Raw genomic sequence first — 25,628 nt, forward strand, 5'->3', positions numbered from 1 at the left:
TGGGATGATTATGGGTAATGTTGCTATACCTTTAGGTGAATGTATAGATACATTTCTGTTGAGTATATATGTAGGAGGAGAATTGCTAGGCCAATAGGGGATGCATTTGTTCACCATTACTAGTTAATGACAAATAGTTCGAGAGAATTTTCTGTTTGTTTAAAAGATTTTTTTAAATTCTACATCAGAAAAGTACACATAAATGTACAATTCAATATATTTTCCATAAATTGAACCTATGTAATTTGCCCAAAATAAAAAATAAAAATAAAAACAGTATTATCAGTATTCTAGAAGTGCCTTCCTCCTCCTCCTTTCTACGTACGACCCAACATTCCCCGCCGCATGCATGGGGAACCCCTTTCCTGACCCCCATGGACTATTGTTGTTAACATTTGACACAGATTTTTTTGGGAAGATAGACTAATACTTTAGATTGCCTAAAAACTTGGTAATTTTCCAAAATGCTTTTGAATATTTATTTGACTTTTATAATACCACTCTGAGGCTATTAGTGTTAGTGTCCTTTCACAAAGGAGGAAAACAAAACACAGAGAATTTGAATGATTTGTTTATCATGTGTTTCAAGTTTGTGATAGAATTAATAGCATTCTAAGACATATATAGATAGGTATCTCACATCATTGTGTTTTAAACAAAAGGTTTTTTAAAAAATGGTATTGAATCTTTGAGTAAAAATGTAATTGCTAATCTTATGATGACAGAATTTTCTGATAGGAAGGGACTTCCACATGTGTAGAATTAAGCGCTAAAGAAGAGAAAAATTTTTAACTCCTGGGAACAATTGGTATTGAGATTAATAGCCATGTGACCTCGAGCAAGCCTCCTAATGTTTAAGCCTGAGTTTCCTGATCTTTAAATTAGGAATAATAGTAGATACTTCAGTTTATTCAAATATCAAGAAGTTTAAATGACAGAAGCCACATGAAGCATTTAGTATTTAGTACATTTAATGTATAGAATTAGCTATCATCAATTGTTGGCTGTCATCATAATTCTTATAATTTAAGTTCTATTAATTTTGTTTTATCCTGAACCACATAAAATTTGTTTTGAGAAAAATAGGTAGAAGAAAAATAAGATTTTTTTCATAAAAACTCTATAAAATATTTCACATAATGGCCGTGGCTTCTATTTTGTAAGTTGAAAGATACACTAATATATCTGTATTTCTTAGTGACTTTTCAATGACTGGCTTACTTATCAATGACTGACTAAATGATAAAGGTATCATTTAGTATCAAGACAACTAGAAAGTTGAGTCCCGGTGAAGTCCTTTGTTTAGTCACTGTTGACAATAAGATGTAGGCAGAGAACAACTTTATCCTTCCACTATACAGGTCCCCTTATCCTGCAGGAGGTAGCCTAAATCACTTATGTTTCAAGGCATGTAGATAACCAATTTTTGTCATGATCTAACCTTTATAGTAATGAAATGGAACTGTGCTAGTAATGCTCACAGTAAAGTTTACCAGCTAATTTAAATGTAGTTATGTTTCCTGTACTTGCTGCTGCTCTGAGATGGAATTCTTACATTTTTACCACTAAATTGTGATGACAAGGGTATCTCCATTGCAAAATGAAATAGTATCTTATATAAGAAGTTCCATTGTGGTTTTTTAATATTACATTTCTCTTCCATTAGAATAGAAAGTGGATAGTTGACTATGTAAAATCACGACATTTAGAAGAGTGTAATGTGTGAAGGTGTTTTGTAGAGTTTCCCTGTTGATCAGATTATTTTGTAAACTAACAGTGTCATCAAATGTGTAAAATTATGGTTTGGATAGGTTCTCTTAAGGAATTTCCAATTTTAGTAGCCAGGGTTATGTGGCAGATAATTCAGATAATCTGACTGGATTCAGAGCACCTCATTTCTAGTTCAGATCTTTGAGATTATGTAACTTTCTCATTTTGGTGCCTCAGCCTCCCTATCCCTTAGGAAGGTTTCTCCATCTATGTAATTGTATAATGTTAATAATTTTATTTTTGCTATAAGGATTAAGTGAGTTATATGTAAAATAGATGTAATAAATGCATTTAATCATGTACAATGTTTGGAAAATTTTACTTGATTAAAAAATCTCAAATATTATTTACTATTAATATTAATGGTCATTTGAAGAAACAATTTAATTGTATTAAATATATTTTGCTATATCTTATTACTCAAGCCAGGGATTTAGCTAATATTATAAAAACAAAATTAATAGAAGTGTTTTTTTTTAATTATAGGTACCAAAGACATACAATGGGAATTTGTACAAGGTTTACTTGAAAATGCTATTTACGGAGGACGTATAGATAACTATTTTGACCTTAGGGTTCTTCAGTCATACCTGAAGCAGTTTTTTAATTCTTCAGTTATTGATGTATTCAACCAAAGGAACAAGAAAAGCATTTGTTCATATTCCGTTTCACTGCCTAATTCCTGCAGCATTGTGGTAGGTAAATTGAATGATTTTCAGTCTGTCTCCAAGTAGATATGTAATCGTGGTTGAATACAGGTTACCTCTTTTCAAATGCACAAGTAGCTATTTACAGTTTGGATTATTAATTGTTATGACAATATATGGCCTGATTCTCTCAACTCTAGTAAGGCTTCCTAAAAACTTTTGTGTACTTACCAAAAGTTGGGTGGTTGATTATAGTATATGAGAGGACAAATAATAAGTATGTGTCTTCAGTTTCTGGCTTGTACACTTAAAGATTGTCTAAATATATAAAAGGCATTGACTTGATCTTGTTTTTCACAGCAACGTTTTGTTTCCATGTATTTATTCATTTCCATGGATACATTTCCATGTACAGCCAGCCGTAGCTTTTGCCTAGAGCCATCACTTAAAAGCCTCCTACAATGCACTCATCTTTTCCAGAAAAATGTAATAAATGTAGCCAAAAGATTTCATTCTGATCTCTTTTGCTATAAACTTATATGTGTATAACTGTGCAAATAATGCTTTATTAGAGTACTGTTATTACATATTTTCTCATGAATTACAAGGCATATCTCTATTTAATTATGAAGTTCTCTGAGTTTTGTGCTATTTTCTTTCATCCAAATATTTTTTTAAGAAAAATCCTTCATTTGTTACATAATTGTCAAAAAACAAAAGTTTAAAAATCAGTATTAAATATATTATTCTTACTGAATATCTTACCTATTACCTTAAGTATCCCATCTGTTTTGTTTTCAGTATCTTTCATTTATTCATTTATTTGATAACATGCATTGAACATATGCTCAGTGACAGTTCTGTTCTAGGCATTGTGGATACAGTGATTCATCTATGGCATTTACCTTCTAGCAGAACCTTAGAGTGAATGAGTAAATAGAGACTATCATATATTATTTATACATATATTTCAGATAGCGTATACCCCAACAGGACTTCCATCATTGTTGTTAGAAGCATACATTTCATAGCTTACAATTCATACAGAAATGTATACATTGTAAATGCACAATTCCATGAATTTTTGTACATTTACCACGAGTATAGCCAGTACCGGGGTCAAGAAACAGAATATTATCAGCTTCCCAGAAGTTCTCCTTATGTTCCCTTCTAGTTACTACCTCTTTCACAAAGCGTACATTATCTAGCTCTAACAGGCTAGTCTTTCTTCTAACTCAGTTAGAAAGCTAAACAGTGATTCTCATAAGTCATCCTATAAATGTGAAAACATTTAGTCTTTGTAGAGTTATACACTTTGCTCATTTCAAAATAGCTATGAAATCTTCTCGTCCAGACTGGCTAAAGTATTCTGTCTATCTAGAACTATACAGTGATATGTTGACTAATAATTGGCGGTTACATATTCAGACTGATTTATCAGTCTTACTTGTAAACAAAAAATATACATACCATGTGGTACAATTTATACAAACAGAGTAAAAACAGGAAAACTAGCCTGTTAGAGCTAGATAATGTACGCTCATTCACTCTAAGGTTCTGCTAGAAGGTAAATGCCATAGATGAATCACTATATCCACATTTTCAATGTGTAGGGTAATTCTCAGGGTGAAATAATAGAATCATCAATGCATTTTTATGACACCTCACCAGCAAACTGTAGACTGACTGGAATTGCTGTATGATGAAGGAATTTACAGAGCAGTGCTTGCATGCTAGTGTGTGTCTCCACGTTGACAAGGTTTCTCTAAGTTAAACAGAAACAGGAGTAGATTGCTTGAATATTTGTCTTAATTTAACATGAGCAGAAGTGCGCTCTGCAGATTGGCCTTTGGTAGGTTACAGGAAAAAAATTATAAAGCTTTCCTAAAAACACGTAACATAGTACCTTACATATAGTAGGCATAGTCATTCAAATATGTTTTAAACAATTCAGGGTCCCTTTGTATGTGGGAGTTACAATACGAAAACATAGTATCAAGTAATTGAAGTATGAAGAAGTATTAATGACAGAATACTTCCCATAGATAACTGCGTTAATATCATACAAAGTGAGATTTATCTAGAAAATAAAAAATATGTAATGTAACATTTCAAATTATCTTTTCTTCCTTATTTCAATGATTGCAAGTTTAATCTTTATTTTTTAAAAAAAAAACAAAAAAACTGTTTTTCACTTCTTTATATTTAGGACTACCGTGCTGTCATTGAAAAACTGCCAGAGGACGACAAGCCTGGTTTCTTTGGTCTGCCTGCCAATATTGCTCGCTCATCTCAGCGCATCATCAGTTCCCAGGTAACCTAACAAGAAAGTCTACCTTCAAAAAACGTGGCTAGTGAGCCTGAAGGAGACGAAACTAAATTTGATGTGGTACCATAGAGCTCACAAGCTCTATTAAAACATTTTATTTTATTTGCACAGCACATTCCAGTTTTACTTTAAATATACTTTTAAAAATATTTCGTTTTCTGATTTTTTTCTTTTTCTTTTTAAACTTTTATTTTAGATTCAAGGGCAAATGTGCCAGTTTGTTATATAGGTAAATTGTGTGTCACAGGGGTTTGGCACACAGATTATTTCATCACGTAGGTAATAAGCATAGTGGCAATAGGTGATTTTTCAATCCTCACTCTCCTCCCACCCTCCACCCTCAAGTAGGCCCTGGTGTCTGTTGTTCCCTTCTTTGTGTCCATGTACACTCAGTGTTTAAATCTCACTTATAAGTGAGAATATGTGGTATTTTGTCATCTGTTCCAGTGCTCGTTTGCTTTTGAAAATGTTCTCCACCTCCATTCATCCTTGCTGTGAAGCACACGGTCTTGTTCCAGCTCCTTCACATCCTTCCTGCAAACGACATGGTCGTATTCTGTTCGTATGGCTGCACAGTATTCCACGGTGTATATGTATCACACTTTTTTAATCCAGTCTACAGTTGATGGCCATTTAAGTTGACTCCATAGATTTGCTATTGTAAGTGGTTATGCACTGAACATACGTGTATGTATATCCTTATAGTAGAACCATTTATACTCCTTTGAATATATAACCAATAATGAGATTGCTGGGTTGAGTGGTAGTTCTGTTTTAGGTTCTTTGAGAGATTGCCAAACTATTTTCCGCAGTGGTTGAACTAATTTGCATTCCCACCAGTGGTGTATAAGCATCCCCTTTTCTCTACAACCTTGCCTGCACCTGTTATTTTTTGACTTTTTACATAGCCAATCTGACAGGTATGTGATGGTATCTCATTATGGTTTTAATTTGCATTTCTCTAATGATCATGATGTCAAACATTTTTTTCATATGTTTGTTGGCCACATGTATGTCTTCTTTTGAGAAGTGTCTCTTCATGTTTTTTGTCCACTATTTAATGGGGTGGTTTGTTTTTTTCTTTAGTTCCTTTTAGATTCTGTACATTGGACCTTTGTTGAGTACACAGTTTGCAAACATTTTTCTCCTATTGTGTAGGTTGTCTTCTCACTCTGTTGATAGTCTCTTTTGATGTGCAGAAGCTCTTTATTTAGGTCTCATTTGACAATTTTGTTTAGGTTGCAACTGCTGCTGGCATCTTTGTCATGAAATTTTTGCCACGGCCAATGTTCAGAATTATATTTCCTAGGTTGTCTTCCAGAGTTTTTATAGTTTTAGCTTTTACATTTAAGTCTTTAATCCATTTGAGTTGATTTTTGTATCTGGTGAGAGGGAGGGCTCCAGTTTCCATACTCTGCATATGGCCAGGTCGTTCACCCAGCGCCGTTTATTGCAAAGGAAGTTCTTTCCTCACTGCTTCTCAGAGATCGTCAGATGGTTGTAGGTGTGTAGCTTTATTTATGGGCTCTCTATTCCGTTCTATTGGTCTGTGTGTCTGTTTCTGTAGTTCTCCTCGTGGGTATCTTTCACCTGTATATTTTGTTAATACTTCTGATTGTATTATGAAATTCTTGTAGTGAATTTTTCCATTCCAGAAGTAGTTTGGCTCTTCCTTAAAGTGGCTGTTTCATTTTTCAGCTCTTGGATTGATTTACTGGATTCCTTGGATTGGATTTCAACTTTCTCTTGAATTTCGTTGAGACTTTTTTTTTTTTGAGACGGAGTTTCGCTCTTGTTACCCAGGCTGGAGTACAAGGGCGCTATCCCGGCTCACCGCAACCTCCGCCTCCTGGGTTCAGGCAATTCTCCTGCTTCAGCCTCCTGAGTAGCTGGGATTACAGGCATGAGCCACCATGCCCAGCTAATTTTTTGTATTTTTAGTAGAGACGGGGTTTCACCATGTTGACCAGGATGGTCTCGATCTCTTGACCTCATGATCCACCCGCCTCAACCTCCCACAGTGCTGGGATTACAGGCGTGAGCCACCGCGCCCGGCCAAGTTGAGACTTTTTTTTTTGCCACATTCTGCCTTGTATGTCATTTCAGATGTTCTGGTCTGATTAGGGACCGTTGTTGGTGGGCAGAGGAAGGCATATAGTGGGCTCCTTTGAAGGTAAGGGGACACTGGCTTATCGAATTGCCAGTTTTTTCTCTGATTGTCATCTGGTGGGGCTGGCGTTCCTTTAACTCTGACGTAAGCTGGGCACAATCAGCGGGGTTTGTTTTGGATCTTTCAGAGGGCCAACGCCCTGTACGGTGTCTTTATTTGTGTGTGAATTCCTGGCGCTTGGTTTTACCGGCATCTGTTAGCAGAATGATTTTTAGTTTTGTAGTTTGAGCTGCAGTCCAACAGATGGCGCTTAGGAGTAGTGGCTAGTAGATGGGTTCTCACTCAGTCCTGTGGTGGTTTTGTATTTCCTCGCTTTCTCAGGCTTGTTCTTGGAGTGGGGAGAGGGCCGGGGAATAAAACCACCTCACTGGGGACCCCACCTTGGTCTTCAGTGAGCCTCCTCTGCTCATTGGCGCCTTGCCTGGGTTTCTTTTGTTATGATTTCTGGACAGTGGGGCTCCCTCTGATGGGCTGTGTCACTTTCTAGACCAGCCCTGTGGAGGGAGGTATGAACCACTTCTGTGCCGGCCCACAAACCTACAGGTCCCACCCGTCTCAGTGATCTGAGAGTGGGCACTTCTCCTCGGCCCCAGTGCTGGCTGCAGATCTGGGCTCGGTACTCCTGAGGTGCACATCACCTTCCTGAGACACTGGAACAGCCTATGGCTTGGGGTCAGGCTGTGGCTGCCCTGGGGGATCTGAAGTGCCCTTAGGTTACCTGGAAAATACCCAGATGGTGCAGAGCACTCAGGCAGGGCTATAGAGGCTGTGCTGTGCACATGACCCTCTGGGGCGGCTGTGGAGGGGCTAGGGGGATGGGAGGGCCAGCAGAACATGTATGCCCCAATCCTGTGGGGAAGCCAGCCCCGTTCTTTCTTGGCCTGCTAGTCAGGTGGTGCTAGAGCCTCTCGGAGGGTGACGGGGACTACTGGGGGAATGGAGACTTATGGCCTCACTCTGCTGCAGCTGTCCTGCACACAGAAACTCCTGAGCTCTGCACCAGCTAAAGCACAGTCTCCGCCTAGTCTCCAGGCAGATCCTCCACCAGCTCACACATCCATGTGGAATGTGTGGTCCCCTGTAACTAGGATCCCACAGGTCCAAGGTGAGGGTGAGATGTCCCTTAGTCTCCTCACTCATCCCTTCCTCAGGAGTTGTTTGGGGCTGGGAACTTCCCTGAGGGTTCCAGCTTCCTCCCTCTTCAGCCTGGCCATCAGCATCACTTCTCCATCCGCTCTTGGTAGTGTTTTCTCTTTTTCAGAATTACTCTTGCCAGCACTTTGGCTTCTATAAATTCTTTGTTCAGTAGTCAGCCCAAAGCTTATCCTTTCCCGAAGTATTTGTATTGATCCTCTGGTACTTTTTACTTGTACTTATCTCAGCTATCCAACATTATTTGCCTCTAATATAATGTTGGAATAGGTTTTGGAATGTAAAGACGAATAAAGATAGTCTCTGTTTTGAAGGAATTCAATTTAGTGGGGGGAGAAATGTGTTGAGAAAGTCCCACTGGCATGTAATTGGCAAAACAGAAACATGTATCTACTAAATAGGTATCCTGTGAATTTATATCTAAATAGATATACTTTTCATTTCATTGCTGAAGAAAAACTTCGCATGAATTAGGTCATTTTTATTGTGTTTGCACAAATTTGTGCAATCAAGATACTTGGAGTACATCAGAAACACTTTAAAATTAAGCTAAATTAAGTTCTTTCAAAGAAATCTTTAAAGCAGAAATTATACTTCTCTTATAACTTAGTAAAGTTTGAAATTTTGCTTCTTTTAAATTAAAAAAAATAGTTCTAATTTCTGCAGCTTTTTGTTTGTTTAAAACAGACTTTTGTTTGAGAAAATGAAAACTAAACAATAGTTTTTTTTTTTTTTTTTTTTTGAGACGGAGTCTTGCTCTGTCACCAGGCTGGAGTGCAGGGGCACGATCTTGGCTCACTGCAACCTCTCTGGGTTCAAGTTATTCCCCTGCCTCAGCCTCCTGAGTAGCTGGGACTACAAGCATGCACCACCACGCCTAGCTAATTTTTTTGTATTTTAGTAGAAACAGGGTTTCACCATGTTGGCCAGGATGGTCTCAATTTTCTGACCTCGTGCTCTGCCTGCCTCGGCCTCCCAACATGCTGGGATTATGGGTGTGAGCCACCGTGCCGGCAACAATAAATTTTTAAATACCTAAAGCTCTAACCTATTAGCATGAATGTATATCTTTGCCCAGATGGGACAATATCTTGTATGTATTATGTATGTTGACTTTTGTCTCCCCAGATAAATAAAATAGTTAAAATAGTGTCAGGGTCACCCCACATTGGACACCATTGTTAGGGTCACTACTTGCGGGGGTCTGTCTTGCAGACCTTTACTTGGCAACAGATGAATAAAGTTCACTGATACACAGATATTATGCTTTACTAGTTTTGCTGGGTGGCCACTTACAGATTCTTTGGAGAGTGCTGTAAACAGTTACGACTGCTGGCTTTCTTCATAGTGAGACTAACATTCATTTAGTAACGTTTAATTGACAAAGGCTTGAGCCAACACTATGAGAGTGAAAAGATGAAAGGACAGGTTCGGATGCCTAAAGCAAACACTGTTAGAGGGTAGTCTCCTTGGTTGACTTCCTCATGAGAGGGCCATCTGGCTCAGAGATTAGTTTTAAGACTTCATGAGCAAACACTGATTCAGATAAACTCCTTTACCTACCTGAGCTATTTGCTTCTTATTAACTAAATGTAAAGGGGATTTAGGCTGCCTTCAGCCCAAACTTCTACTGAAACTATGCACACTTCTTGGCCTTACAAGAAGGTTTATGACTATATTCTATAACTTTCTCGAATATTTTTTCTTTAATATTTTTTCCACCACCCTGAGTGAATCCTCACAAAATGACACTTAGTAAATAGTACGTCCTTTATGACAGTGCTATTCCCTTCATCTCCTTCATGTCCCTCCACCTCTTGTACCAAAACTGGCCAGTGACAGTACTTTTACATGTGGTACCAGCAGAGTCAGATATGGAGACAGAAATTACACTTCTTTCATTGGATTTCATACATTGGAACATTTTGGTCGTCTTTACCTGATGGTGACCATATTTGGAGTGAATGAAGGAAGGAAGTTGTAGTGAAAAATAAGTAAACCTCAGTGATGCAGAGAGCTTGAAAGAGCACTGTTCCTACTCTTAACAATAGAAGCCAAAAAAACTGCAAATTTTTAACTTTGTTTTTGAACCTCTCAGATGAAATTGCAGGGCAAAAACTATGAAATCTAAGGAGATGCCTAAAGAGAAGTGACATAACACAGACATTTGCTTTCTTGGAGCATAAGCACCCAGGCACTGTTAAGGATTTAGCTAGAATAGGCTGCTAGCATATGAGGGCAACTGATTAGGGTGTTCTTACCCACTTGTGGGCTTTTTTTTTTCCATGAGCTCTTACCTGATGAGAGTACTCAGGAGCTATTTTTTTGTGACAGAAACCTGAGGGAGAGAAACACAACTGTTTTGTGGGGAGGGGTCTATAAGATTCTGCCCCTACCCTAAATAAAAGGAAGTATAGACCCCCACTTTAAAGAAGAGGTATCTTCTGAGGAATTTGAAACCTGCCCTGTAAAAAATTACCCTCAAATCCAGCTCAACTCCTCACTTACCACAAACCCCTAAAGGCCTATCATAAAGAAATTTATATGCATTTGTAAGTGTTGAAACTTCCTTAGTCTCTACTGCACTAGATAAAATGTTCAGCTTTCAAAAAACATTACAAAATATATGAAAATTCAAGAAAAGTTACCACTCCAGGAACAATCCAGAGAACCAGAATAAGATATGACACAGATGTTGGAACTACCTAACAGGAAATTTAAAATAATTACAATTGGTATGTTAAAAGTTCTGATGAAAAAGCATAATACACAAGATTAGATGTTTAATTTTAGCAGAGCTATGGAAACTATAAGAATGAATAAAATGAAAGTGCTAGAAATAAAAAGCACAATAACAGAGATGAAGACCATGTTCAACAAGTTTATAGCCTTGATATAGCCAAGGAAAGAATCAGTGAAATTGAAGATAGAGCAATAAAAGTTACCCAAACTTCTCTGCTATTCAGTTTTGCTTCAATAGCGTTGAAGAAAACAGTGGAAAGCAAAAATAGAACAACAAAGTATCCAGGAATTGTAAGACAAAATCAAACAATCTAACAATTGTATAATTAGTATTCACAAATCCACAAAGCTTGAAGAACACCATGCTGGATAAATTTTCACCACCTCACCCTCTCCTAAAAAACAAACACACATAGGCATAAAATATTAAAAGTGAAACAAAAAGATACTGAAATACCAGCAGGATAGAGGAAGTGTTGTGGGGAAACACACACCACCTACAAAGAAACAAATATTAGAGAAGCTTTTTCCTCAGAAGCCATTCAAGTCAGGAGAAAATGGGATTGTGGTAACTTTAAAGTGCTGAATGAAAAAACTGGAATCCACAAATTCTAACTCAGCGAAATATCTTTCAAAATGAAGTAGTAAATAAAGTCTCTCTTGGTTGGGGGCAGTGGCTTATGCCTGTAATCCCAGCACTTTGGGAGGCCAAGGTGGGCCAATCACCTGAGGTCAGGAGTTCAAGACCAGCCTGGCCAACATAGTGAAACCCTGTCTTAATCGAAAATATAAAAAACTAGCCAGGTGTGGTGGCACATGCCTTCAATCCCAGCTACTTGGGAGACTGAGGCAGGATAATTGCTTGAACCCAAGAGGCCAAGGGTGCAGTGAGCCAAGATTGCACCACTGCACTCCAGGCTAGGTGACAAAATGAGACTCCAAGTCAAAAAAAAAAAAGTCTTAAATAAGACAGAATTTATTGCCAGCAGACTTACTCTATAAGACTGTTACAGGAAGTTCTTCAAACAGAAGAACTATGTTTCCAGGAAGAATGTAAATATAATGACCTATTAACACACATTTGAATGTTTACAAGCCAAATAACTTTCTGCTGTATAATTTTAACACATAGCAATTATAAAAGTATTCTCACATATTTGAATTTAAAGTTGAATTATTATAAAATTGTGTGTGTAAAAAAAAGGTGCAATTATTATAAGGTTTATGTGTTTATAAAAAGGAGGATTCTGAAAACCTTATATGTTATTGAAACTCATTTCTACCATACTGGCCTTCCCAACAGCAAAGCCTGTATTATTCACAGGAGGGAGTATATATATATGCATGGCTGTGGGTAAGGGTGCACATGACTATTTTTTAATGGGATATGGATTTGGTGGTTTTTACCAATAAGTTGTTTCTAAGGAAATATTTTGATTCTATTGTATCTTATCTGTCAAAAAATCCAATAAATAGAAAGTTAATAGATATTTTAATAATTATCATCATAATTTAAGGACCATGGAAAATTAACTTTAGTAATTTATTTTTCTCTTTTAGTACAAATTAGATGCTGAAAACATCTATAATAAGTTCAACTCTAGGAGGTTTCTTTTATCAGTAATATCATGGTTTTATTTAGCTGTTTTATGTATTTCTTTTAAATTCTTATTTTTCCTTTTAATGTTTGCATTTGTTAGTAATCATTCAGTGTTGGCACCTTCAGAGGCTAAGAACACTTGCAGCATGTTGCCTGGAAAGAAATGGTGTAAAATTTGTTATTTTTGAACACAAGTCAGAAAAATGTGAACCTACTTTACCTTTGAAAATATTCTTACTAATTTAATAGTTTGAATAAAATTGAGATATAATAAAATCTTGATTTAAAATTTTTTCATCTCTGTTAATTCCTGAGGCAAAGACAGTATTCTAGTCTCTTCAGTAGGTAGCTATGTGCCTAGTAACACATTGAGGATTCTACTAGTTAAAAAAAAAAGTAAACAAAGACAGTGGGGTAAATTTAGGTATTTCTGGCACAGATAGGGCAGAAGAGAATTTAGCTACAAGTAGTATCAAATGTAAATCAGTTGTAAATTGTATAAATCTGTTTTAAATTGTAAATATCAAATGTAAACTTTGGTTTTCAGTCTAACATTTTCATGTAATAAAGTGTTTTTTTATTACAAAAACCATTTTTAGTTACCAAAACCAGGTTTCGTTGGCCTTTTATTACTTTTTAAAATAAATTCAAAGTTCAATATCAATATCTAATATGTAATATCAATATAAATTGCCCATACTTGTCTTTAATTTGTTTATTTTTCATTTTCTTTATTTTTGTGTATATATATATATATACACACATATATATATATATATATATATAATATAAAATTGGATTTTAGGTTCTGGGGTACATGTAAAGAACATGCAGGATTGTTGCATAGGTACATACATGGCAATATGGTTTGCTGCCTTCCTCCCCATCACCTATATATGGCATTTCTCCCCATGTTATCCCTCCCCAACTCCCTACCTCCCACTGTCCCTCCCCTAGTCCCCTCCCACAGACCTCAGTGTGTGATGCTCCCCTCCCTGTGTCCATGTGTTCTCATTGTTCAACACCCGCCTATGAGTGAGAACATGCAGTGCTTGATTCTCTGTTCCTGTGTCAGGTTGCTAAGAATTATGGTTTCCAGGGTCATTCGTGTCCCTACAAAGGACACAAACTCATTGTATTTTATGGCTGCATAGTATTACATGGTGTATATGTGCCACATTTTCCCTGTCCAGTCTATCATCGATGGGCATTTGGGTTGGTTCTAAGTCTTTGCTATTGTAAACAGTGCTATAATTGAACATATGTGTGCATGTGTCCTTATAATAGAATGACTTATAATCCTTTGGATATGTACCCAGTAATGGGATTGCTGGGTCAAATGGAATCTCTGTTTCTAGGTCCTTGAGGAATCGCCACACTGTCTTCCACAATGGTTGGACTAATTTACACTCCCACCAACAGTGTAAAAGTGTTCCTATTTCTCCACATCCTCTCCAGCATCTGTTGTCTCCAGATGTTTTAATGATCGCCATTCTAACTGGCATGAGATGGTATCTCAATGTGTTTTTGATTTGCATTTCTCTAATGACCAGTGATGATGAGCATTTTTCAACATTTTGTTGGCTTCATAAATATGTCTTTTTTTGAAAAATGTCTGTTCATATCCTTTGCCCACTTTTGGATGGGTTTTTTTTTTTTCTTGTAAATCGTTTTAGTTCTTTGTAGATTTTGGATATAAGTCCTTTGTCAGATTGGTAGATTGCAAAAATTTTTTCCCAATCTGTTGGTTGCCGTTTCACTCTAAAGATTGTTTCTTTTGCTGTGCAGAAGCTGTGGAGTTTCATTAGGTCCCATTTGTCTATTTTGGCTTTTGCTGCCAATGCTTTTGGTGTTTTTGTCATGAAGTCCTTGCCTATGCCTATGTCCTGGATGGTTTTGCCTGTGTTTTCTATTAAGGTTTTTATGGTGTTAGGTCTTAAGTTTAAGTTTTTAATCCATCTGGAGTTAATTTTCGTGTAAGGTGTCAGGAAGGGGTCCAGCTTCTGCTTTCTGAAACATGGCTAGCCAGTTTTCCCAACACCATTTATTAAACAAGGAATCCTTTCCCCATTGCTCGTTTTTGTCAGGTTTGTCAAATATCAGATGGTTGTAGATGTGTGGTGTTGCCTCCAAGGCCTCTGTTCTGTTTTGCTGGTCTATATCTCTGTTTTGATACCAGCACCATGCTGTTTTGATTACTGTAGCCTTGTAGTATAGTTTGAAGTCAGGTAGTGTGATTCCTCCAGCTTAGTCTTTTTTGCTTAGGGTTGTTTTGGCTATGTGGGCTCTCTTGGTTCCATATGAAGTTTAAGACCAGTTCTGTGAAGAAGGTCATTGGTAGCTTGATGGGGATACCCATTGAATCTATAAATTACTTTGGGCACTATGGACATTTTCATGATACTGATTCTTCCTAACCATGAACATGGAATGTTTCTCCATCTGTTTGTGTCCTCTCTTATTTCCTTGAGCAGTGGTTTGTAGTTCTCCTTGAAGAGGTAGGTCCTTTACATCCTTTGTTAGTTGTATTCCTAGGTATTTTATTTTTTTCATAGCAATTGTGAATGGCAGTTAGTTCTTAATTTGGATCTATTTAAGTCTGTTATTGGTGTATAGGAATGCTTGTGATTTTTGCACATTGATTTTTTATCCTGAGACTTTGCTGAAGTTGCTTATCAGTTTCAGGAGATTTTGGGCTGAGACGATGGGGTCTTCAAAATATACAATCATGTCGTCTGCAAATAGACACAATTTGACTTCCTTCTTTCCTAATTGAATGTCCTTTATTTCTTTTTCTTGCCTGATTGCTCTGGCTAGAACTTCCAATACTATATTGAATAGGAGTGATGAGAGAGGGCATCCTTGCCTTGTGCCAGATTTTGAACGGAATGCTTCCAGTTTTTGCCCATTCAGTATGATATTGGCTGTGGGTTTGTCATAAATAGCTTTTATTATCTTGAGATACATTCCTTCAATACCTAGTTTATTGAGAGTTTTTAGCATAAAGCGCTGTTGAATTTTGTCAAAGGCCTTCTCTACATCTATTGAGATAATCATGTGATTTTTGTCTTTGGTTCTGTTTATGTGGTGAATTACGTTTATACACTTGCGTATGTTGAACCAAGCTTTCATCCCTGGGAAGAAGCCTACTTGATCGTGATGGATAAGCTTTTTGATATGTGGTTGCAATTGGTTTGCTAGTATTTTATTGAAGATTTTTGCATCTGTGTTCATCATGGATATTGGCCTGAAGTTTTCTTTTCTTGTCAAGTCTCTGCCGGGTTATGGTATCTGGATGATGTTGGTCTTATAAAAAGATTTGGGGAGGATACCTTCTTTTTGTATTGTTTGGAATAGTTTCAGAAGGAGTGGTACCAGCTCCTCTTTGTATGTCTGGTAGAATTCAGCTGTGAACCCATCTGGACCTGGGCTTTTTTTTGGTTGGAAGGCTATTAATTGCTGCCTCAACTTCAGCCTTTGTTATTGGTCTATTCAGGGTTTCAACTTCTTCCTGGTTTAGGCTTGGGAGGGTGCAAGTGCCCAGGAATTTATTCATTTCCTCCAGGTTTACTGGTTTATGTGCATAGAGTTGTTTGTAGTAATCTCTGATGGTAGTTTATATTTCTGTGGAATCTGTGGTGATATCCCCTTTATCATTTTTTATAGCATCTATTTGATTATTCTCTCTTTTCTTTTTTATTAATCTGGCTAGTGGTCTATTTTGTTGATGTTTTCAAAAAAACAGTTCGTGGATTTATTGATTTTTTGAAGGTTTTTTTTGTGTGTCTATCTCCTTCAGTGCTGCTCTGATCTTAGTTATTTGTTGTCTTCGACTAGCTTTTGAGTTTTCTTGATCTTGCTCCTCTAGCTCTTTCAATTTTGATGACTAGGGTGTCAAGTTTAGATCTTTCCTTGCTTCGCATGTGGGCATTTATTGCTATAAATTTTCCTCTAAGACACTGCTTTACATGTGTCCCAGAGATTCTGCTACATTGTGTCTTCGTTCTCGTTGGTTTCAAAGAACATCTTTATTTCTGCCTTCATTTCATTGTTTATCCACTCAACATTCAAGAGCCAATTGTTCAGTTTCCATGAAGTTGTGCATTTATGAGTTAGTTTCTGAATTCTGAGTTCTAATTCGATTGCACTGTGGTCTGAGAGACTATTTGTTATGATTTCCATTCTTCTGCATTTGCTTAGGAATTATTTATTTCCAATTATGTGGTCAATTTTAGAGTAGGTTTGATGTGGCACTGAGAAGAATTTATGTTCTGTGGATTTGCTGTGGAGAGTTGTGTAAATGTCTATCAGGTTTGCTTGGTCCAGGTCTGAGTTCAAGTTCTGGATATACTTGTTACTTTTCTGTCTCATTGATCTGTCTAATATTGACAGTGGAGCATTGAAGTCTCTTAGTAGTCTCTCAGTATTATTGTATGGGAGTCTAAGTCTCTTTGTACATCATTAAGAAATTGCTTTATGTATCTGGGTGCTGCTGTATTGGGCACATATTTATTTAGGATCATTAGCTCTTCTTGCATTGATCTTTTTACCATTATGTAATGCCCTTATTTGTCTCTTGATCTTTGTTGGTTTAGTCTATTTTATCAGAGACCAGGATTATAACTCCTGCTTTTTTTTTGCTCTCCATTTGCTTGGTAAATCTTCCTCCATCCCTTTATTTTGAGCCTATGTGTATTGTTGCATGTGAGGTGGGTTTCCTGGATATAGCACACCAATGGGTTTTGGCTTTTTATCCAGTTTGTCAGTCTGTGTCTTTTGATTGGGGCATTTAGCCAATTTACATTTAAGGTTAATATTTTTATGTGTGAATCTGATACTGCCCGTTTGATGCTAGCTGGTTATTTTGCCCATTAGTTGACGCAGTTTCTTCATTGTGCTGATGCTCTTTTCCATTTGGTAGGTTTTTGGAATGGCTGGTACTGGTTATTCCTTTCTATGTTTAGTGCTTCTTTCAGGATCTCTTGTAAAGCAGGCCTGGTAATGATGAAATCTCTGAGCAATTGCTTGTTCATAAAGGATTTCATTTCTCCTTCACTTATGAATCTTAGTTTGGCTGGATATGAAATTCTGGGTTGAAAGTTCTTTCTTTAAGAATGTTGAATATTGGCCCCCACTCTCTTCCGGCTTGTAGGACTTCTGCTGGGATTCTGATGGACTTCCCTTTGTGGGAAACCCGACCTTTCCCTCTGGCTGCCCTTAGCATTTTTTCCTTCATTTCAACCCTGGTGAATCTGATGATTATGTGCCTTGGGGTTATCTTTGTGGTAGTCTCAGTATTTCCTGTATTTGAATGTTGACCTGCCTTGCTGGGTTGGGGAAGTTCTCCTGGATAGTGTCCTGAAGAGTGTTTTCCAGCTTGGATTCATTCTCTCTGTCATATTCATGCACACCTATCAAATGTAGATTAGGTCTTTCCACATAATCCCATATTTCTTGGAGGCTTTGTTGATTTCTTTTTACTCTTTTTTCTCTAATCTTGCCTTCTCATTTTATTTCATTGAGTTGATCTTCAATCTCTGATCTTTCTTCTGCTTTGTTGATTCGACTATTGAAGCTTGTGTATGCTTCACGAAGTTCTCATGTTATGTTTTTCAGCTCTATCAATTCATTTATATTCCTCTGTAAGCTGATTATTCTTGTTAGCATTTTGTCAAATCCTTTTTCAAGGTTCTTAGTTTCTTTGCACTGGGTTAGAACATGTTCTTTAGCTCAGAGAAGGTTGTTATTATCCACCTTCTGAAACCTGTTTCTGTCAATTCATCAGACTCATTTTCCATCCAGCATTGTTCCCTTGCTGGTGAGGAGTTCTGATCCCTTGTAGGAGGAGAGGCATTGTGGTTTTGGGTATTTTCATCATTTTTACTCTGGTTTCTTCCCATCTTTGTGGATTTATCTACCTGTGGTCTTTGTGGTTGGTGACTTTCAAATGAGGTCTCTGAGTAGATGTCCTTTTTGTTGCTGATGAAATTATTTCTTTCTGTTTCTTAGTTTTCCTTCTAACAGTCCCCCCTGCTGTAGGACTGCTGGAGGTCCACTCCAGACCCTACTTGCCTGGGGATTACCTGCAGCAGCTGCAGAACAGTAAATATTGCTGTCAGTTTCTTCTTCTGTTATCTTTGTCCCAGATGGATACCTGCCAGATGTCAGCCTGAGCTCTCCTTTATGAGGTGTCTCTTTGGTTATACAGGGGTCGGGGAGCTACTGGAGGTGACTGTCCCTTATAGGAGCTCAAGTGCTGAGCTGTGAGCTCCGTTGTTCTGTTCAGAGCTGCTGGGAAAGTACGTTTAAGTCTGCTGCAATGGAATTCATAACTGCCTTTTTTTTCCCAGGTGCTCTGTCCCAGGAAGGTGGGGCTTTATTTATAAAGTTCCTGTCATTCTGCTGCCTTTTTTCATAGATGCTCTGCCCAGCAAGGAGGTAGACTAGTCACAGTCTGCCAGCAGAGGCGTTGCTGAGCTGCCGTTGGCTCTGCCCAGCTGCCGTGTGAACTTCCTTGCAGTTTTGTTTATAGGGATATCCTTAGAACTGCCTCGGAAATGGCTGTCTGCCTCAGTAATGTCGGACTCTCTCTGTAATGGCGTACTGCCTCGGTAATGGCGGACTCCCTTGGTAGTGGTGGACTGCCTCGGTAATGGCAGACACACTTCCTTCCGACAGTGCTGGACCATCCTGGGTCCAGCTGTGCTTGCCGTGAAACTCTCAGTCCAGAGCGTTCCAGATTGCTGGTCTTTGTGGGGTGGGACGAGCCGAGCCAGATCACCTGGCTTCCTGTTTCAGCCCCCTTTTCTTCAGGTGAATGGGTGGCTCCGTCTCTCAGACTTTCCAGTTCAGTTGAAACGGTGCCCGGCTTTGTGTGTGTTTTTGTGTGGAGACCCACTGTGCCAGCTGAAACAGCCATACTGGAGACTCGTGGCACTTTTCTGCCCAGGAATCTCCTGGTCTGTGGGCAGTAAAAATTTGTTTGGAAATGTTGTGATCACTCATCCTCTGTGTTTTCGCTGGGAACTGCGATCCAGAGCTGTTCCTATTCGGCCATCTTGGATCCTCTCTGCACTTGTCTTAAATGTGAAGGTTTTGACACACTCCAGCAATTGAACACATTAAGTACCTGAGAAATGTCTATTTCAATATTTTGAAAATGTTCTGGTAAGCAAATTTCTTAAGATAGAGAGGATTTTTGTTTCATGGTAGAGTTGGCTGCTTGTGGAACAAAGATTACAGTTTGATAGATTTGCAGAATATAAAGATTGCTGTGCAACAGTCTTTCCACATGCTGAAGAGAGGAGGGTGTTTTCTAGTAATATTCTCTGAAACTTTCAGCTGTAAAATGAACCTTTTCAAAGAAACAAACACCGGAGAAACCAAATATTCCTTAATTATTCACCTTGAAAAATTTTGAATTGTTTCTTCAGTTCAGTTTAGCAAAATATGTTTCCCATAATTACCATATGTATCAGGGCTTTCGTGGACTCAAATATCATCTTTGGAAAATGACTTCAAGAGATATTTTTCAATGTCCCTTATTTTGTCTGGCATTTCTTTGATTTAGCATCCAATAGTGCATTTTAAAAGCATCTATCAGTATTTTAAAATTTGTTTTTTTAGGTCATTGTTGACATTTTCATTTGAAGAAAAAGAAGAAATGAGGGAATGGAAGGAATAGGAAACATGCAAGTTGGTAGACTGATAAACATATATTTCTAACATCTTTAATGAGTATACAATTCTTGGTCCTTTAAGTTTTTACATAACAGCTGCCTGCTCTGGTTTATATGGAATGTTTCAATAGCGGCTTCTGCTAGTTTCAAAAGCAGAAATAAGGAAAAGTTAGAAGCTGTACAAAATTTATGATCTACAAATGAAGGAGAAGAATAGGATGTTTGGTGTGGATGAACCATGGCTCTGGCCATGAGAATAGCAGAGAGGGGAAAAATATGCTTTTGAAAATTATTTTTTAAATGGCAACCAGTACAAGGAATCTCTTTAAGTCTCACAACAGTGACTTTTGATCTTGCTAGAATTATGTGAAATACCTTTACTGACCCAGGCATCATTTATTACGAACCAAATGATGCCATCAGATAGCTCTACTTAAATCTCTTTTAAAATTCTGATGTTATCTTCTCCCATATACAGTTCATTAGTTTTTATTGCATGTATAGTATTATCCTTTTAACCTGTGTTTATGATGATGATGATTTTTATGCTTCTTGTGTTCCCTGTAATAGGTTTTGTGATAAGCATTTTATATGAATTATCTCACTTAACTCTCAGAATAAGAGAGGCTACTGTCAAACTCATTCTATACTTGAGGATATTGAGGCCCAGGGAGGTTTTTGTTTTTTTCCAAGATCATATGTTTAGAAAGTTACTAAACTAGAACTTAAACATGTTACTGAATACTAGTTCATGCCTGTATGACACACTGATGGAGTAAGGGTAGTTAACTTGTGTCATGAGGTTCGGTAGCTTTTCTCCACAGTGGTTTAACTTACCATGTAACCTCCTTATATAGGGCAAGAAAAAAGATATTTTGCTAGGCAAAACTAATTGGCAAAATATTCTTTTCTTGTTTTTGTATTTTTATGGTTACATAGCAGTTGTACATATTATGGGGTTCATATGATATTTGATAAAAGTGGACACTGTGTAATGATCAAATCAAGGGAATTGCAATATCCATCACCTCAAATATTTGTCACTTTTTTGCATTGAGAACATTCCAAATCCACCTCTCTAGTTATTTTGAAATGTACAATAAGTTATTATTAACTATAGTTTCCCTGTTGTGCCATCAAACACTGGGTCTTATTCCTGCTGTCAAACTGTATTTTGTGCCCATTAACCAACCTGTTTTATCCTGTCCTCTCTCCCACCCCCTGTGCACACCCTTCCCAACCTCTGGTAACTGTTATTCTGCTCCCTGCCTCCATGAGACCGACCTTTTTAGCTCCCATATGAGTGAGAATGTGCAATATTCGTCTCTTTGTACTTGGCTTATTTCACCTAATATAATGTCTTCCATTACGATCCATCTTGTCTCGGTTTTATTCTTTGTTATGGTGAAATAATCCATTTCTTATGCCTACCATATTTTTTTCCTTATTCATCTGTTGATGGACACTTAGGTCAGTTCTCTATCTATCTTGACTATTGTGAATAGTGCTGTAATAAACACAGGAGTGCAGATACCTTTCCAATATACTGATTTTTTTTCTTTTTTTTTTGAGACGGGGTTTCGCTCTTGTTACCCAGGCTGGAGTGCAATGGCGTGACCTCAGCTCACCGCAACCTCCGCCTCCTAGGTTCAAGCAATTCTCCTGCCTCAGCCTGCCGAGTAGCCGGGATTACAGGCACGTGCCACCATGCCCAGCTAATTTTTGTATTTTTAGTAGAGATGGGGTTTCACCATGTTGACCAGGATGGTCTCGATCTCTTGACCTTGTGATCCACCCTCCACGGCCTCCCAAAGTGCTGGGATTATAGGTGTGAGCCACTGTGCCCGGCCTTTTTTTTTTTTCTTTTAAATATGTACCCAGCAGTGAGATTGCTGGACCATTTCTATTTTTAGTTTTTCGAGGAACATCCATCCTGTTTTTCATAGTAGCATACTAATTTACCTTCCCATAAACTGTGTACGAGTATCCTTCCTTCTCTATATCCTCCCCAGCGTCCATTATTTTTTTGTCTTCTTAATAAAAGCCATTTTAACTGGGCTGAGATGATATCTCACTGTGGTTTTGATTTGTATTTCTCTGATGAGTAGTGATGTTGAGGATTGTTTTATATACCTGATAGTCATTTGTATGTCTTGCTTTTTTTTTTTTTTTGAGACAGAGTTTCACTCTTGTTACCCAGGCTGGAGTGCAATGGCGCGATCTCGGCTCACTGCAACCTCCACCTCCTGGGTTCAGGCAATTCTCCTGCCTCAGCCTCCCGAGTAGCTGGGACTACAGATGTGAGCCACCATGCCCAGCTAATTTTTTTGTATTTTTAGTAGAGACTGGGTTTCACCATGTTGACCAGGATGGTCTCAATCTCTTGACCTCGTGATCCACCCACCTCGGCCTCCCAAAGTGCTGGGATTACAGGCGTGATGTATGTCTTCTTTTAAGAAATGTCCATTGAGGTCTTTGGCCCATTTTTTAATCCAGTAATTTGTTATTTTGCTATTGAATTGTTTGAATTGCTTATATTTTCTCATTATTAATCTTTTCTCAGGTGAATAGTGTGCCTATATTTTCTGCTGTTCTTCAGATTGTCTCTTTGTTGACTGTTTTTTTTGCTGTGCAGAAGCTTTCTGGCTTGACATGATCCCATTTGTCCACTTTTGCTTTGGTTTCTTGCGCTTTGAAGTCTTATGCAAGAAATCTTTGTCCACATTAGTGTCCTGAAGCATTTCTCCTATGTTTTCTTCTAGTAGTTTCACATTTTCAGGTCTTTAAGTCTTTCATCCCTTTTGATTTGATTTTTGATTTGATTCACATAGTGAGAGACAGCTGTCTAGTTTAATTCTTCTGCATAAGGATATCCAGTTTTCCCAGCACCATTTGTAGATGAGACTGGTTTTCTCAGTGTGTGTTCTTGGCACTTGTTGATGGTGAGTTGGTTGCAAATATGTGGATTCATTGCTGGGTTCTTTGTTCTCTTTCATTGCTCTACGTGTCTGTTTTTATGTCCCTACCATGCTATTTTGGTTACTATAGCTTTCTAGTATAATTTAGAGCCAGGAAGTATGATTCCTCTAGTTTTGTTTTTTTTTGCTCATGATTGCTTTAGGTATTCTAGATATTTTGTGGTTCCATATAAATGTTAGGATTTTGTTTTTCTATTTCTGTGAATAATGTCATTGATATTTTTGTAGGAATTTCACTACATTTGTAGCTCACTTTGAGTAATATGGCTATTTTTACAATATTCTTTCAAGCCATGAACATAGGATATCTTTCCATGTTTTTGTGTATTCTTTAATTTCTCTGTGTATTTTCATATAGCCTGTTTTCAAGCTCACTGATTCCTCTTATGCTTCACTAATTCTTTTTCTGCTTGATCAGTTCTGCTGTTGAGACACTGATGTATTTTTCAGTTTGTCAATTGAATTTTTTTAGCCAGAAATTCTGTTTATTTTTAAAATTATTTGAATCTGTTTCTTAAATTTATCTGATAGAATTCCTTCTCCGTGTTATCTTGAAGTTGAATGAGCTTTTTAAAAAACAGCTGTTTTGAACTCCCTGTCTGAGGTCACATGTCTTCCTCACGCCAAGATTGGTCACTGGAGCCCTGTTTAGTCTGTCTGGTGAGGTCATGCTTTCCAAGTTGTTCTTGATGCTTATGGACATTCATCATTGTCTGGGTGATACAGTCTTAGAAATGTATTTCAGTCTTTGTGTTAGGGCCTTGTTTGTACCTCTCCTTCTTGAGTGGGTTTTCTAAGATTTCAAATGTAGCTGAATGTTGTTACCAAAGCCTATAGCTACTACTACCAGGTGCCCTGAGCCCAGGTATGCTGTGACTCCTAGATTCATAGCCTTGGTGGACTTGGGCAAGATACGGGAGCATTCCCTGGCTTCCCAGGCAGAGGCTCTTTCTCTTCCAACTCTTGCCTCCAAGTGGAAGGGGTCTTTATGCTTGGCTGCCTTGAGGTGGAAGAGGAACCTGCACTGCTGTGGTCAGCACCGTCGACTGCATTAGAACACCAGCAAAGCCAGAGGCCTCCCTGCTCAGTGCAGCATCCACCAGGGGTCACCCAAGGCCCATGGCCACCACCATTTGGCTGCTGCTGATCTTTATTCAAGGCTGGAGGCCCCTTTTCCAGTGGTGAGTTCTGCTGGCAGGCAATTTATCCGACAGGGTTGCAGATTCCTTTCTGGCTCTGGGTGGGTCAAGAAACACCATTCAAGACTGAAGACCTGCAGTTGAAGCCTTTAGGATTCTACTTGTATTTGAGTTTTTGGGTTTTACTGTGGCTGAGCTTGTATTTGGTAGCAAGACAAAGTCTTCTGTATTCTTTCCTCTCTTTTCCACAAGTGGAGGGAGTCTGCCCTGCACTACACGAAGCTGGAGGAGGGATGATGCATGTACTTCCGTCATCACTGCAGCCAGCATTGTGCTGCATGGCACTGCAAGCCCAGTCTCTGAGGCCAGTGCAGCACCGGGGCTTTCCAAAGTACTATAGTTGCTGTGGCCTAACTGCCACTCAAATTTATTAGAGGCTCAGGCCACTTTATTCCACAGATGTGGAAGTCGGCTGAAGTGTGGTTTTCTCCTCCTGGGGGTGGAGGCTTTCCCATCTGGGCCAGGTATGGTCTATATGCCCCTTCTGTGAGCTGGCAGAATTTTGCCCAGGGTTGTGTTCCACTGTGGTAGGGCAGCACTGAGTTGCAGTGCAGCATCCCCTAGTCACTTCACTGTCCCTGTTCCAGATGCAGATTCTCTCCGTGCTATGCCGTCTGGGTTTGGGGGAGGGATGTTGTAGGTCAGGCAAGATTTGCCTCGGTTATCCTTCCCAGCCTGTTTCATGACTCTCCCTTTGTTGTTATATTAAAGTTAGTTGCTATGATTGCACCCCTGATTTTTTGGTTTTTACAATAATGCTTTCTTGTGTTGATGGTTGTTTAATTTGGTGTTCCTGCGTGTGGAGGACTGCTGGAGGGTTCTACTCGGCCATCTTGTTTTGCCCTGTCTAAAGTCAAATATTTATTTCAAATATGTTTTGTTTGTATTCTACAGATAGGGAAGTCTGAACAATAGATAAATATATTAATACAATATTTGCAAAATTAAGAAAATTTGACATTTTGATATTAAAATCTTGACATTGAAATCAATATTTGACAATTATATCATCTGCCCAAGAAGCCTTATCTTTCGCCTCTATCCTCAGTAATTGTTCACAGCAGTAAACTCCGTTTATTGCTAAAGTATTCATGTGCGAGTAACATTTTGGGTGAAAATAATTAGGTGATTTGGTATTTAATGAAGTTGTTCACTTCTTCAGTATTATTCAAAGTCCTGTCACATTTTATGGTAAATATTGATTAAAAGACTAAGTAGAATTTGTGTCTATTGCTCATCTTAATACCTTGGTACCTGGATATCTGAAACTCATGATAGTATCTGAAACTCTTGGATTCTGAGGCTATATTTTAGTACAACTCTCATAACTGCTATCTGGCCAGCAGTTTCAAAATGCAAAAG

At 38.1% G+C, this 25,628-nt stretch overlaps 1 protein-coding gene across 8 annotated transcripts in view; it reads left to right on the forward strand.

Moving 5' to 3' along the window:
• DYNC2H1 (dynein cytoplasmic 2 heavy chain 1) overlaps positions 1-25,628 on the forward strand; it is a 375,588-nt gene that overhangs the window by 216,172 nt on the left and 133,788 nt on the right. For all 8 annotated transcript variants that reach the window (XM_078339343.1, XM_035263991.3, XM_078339345.1 and 5 more), the window contains 2 exons: positions 2,257-2,465; positions 4,627-4,731. In XM_078339343.1, the coding sequence (XP_078195469.1) occupies positions 2,257-2,465; positions 4,627-4,731 (314 nt within the window). The remainder of the gene's footprint in view (positions 1-2,256; positions 2,466-4,626; positions 4,732-25,628) is intronic.

The sequence above is a fragment of the Callithrix jacchus genome, chromosome 10 (assembly GCF_049354715.1).
Source record: "Callithrix jacchus isolate 240 chromosome 10, calJac240_pri, whole genome shotgun sequence".
Classification (NCBI taxonomy): Eukaryota; Metazoa; Chordata; class Mammalia; order Primates; family Cebidae; genus Callithrix; species Callithrix jacchus.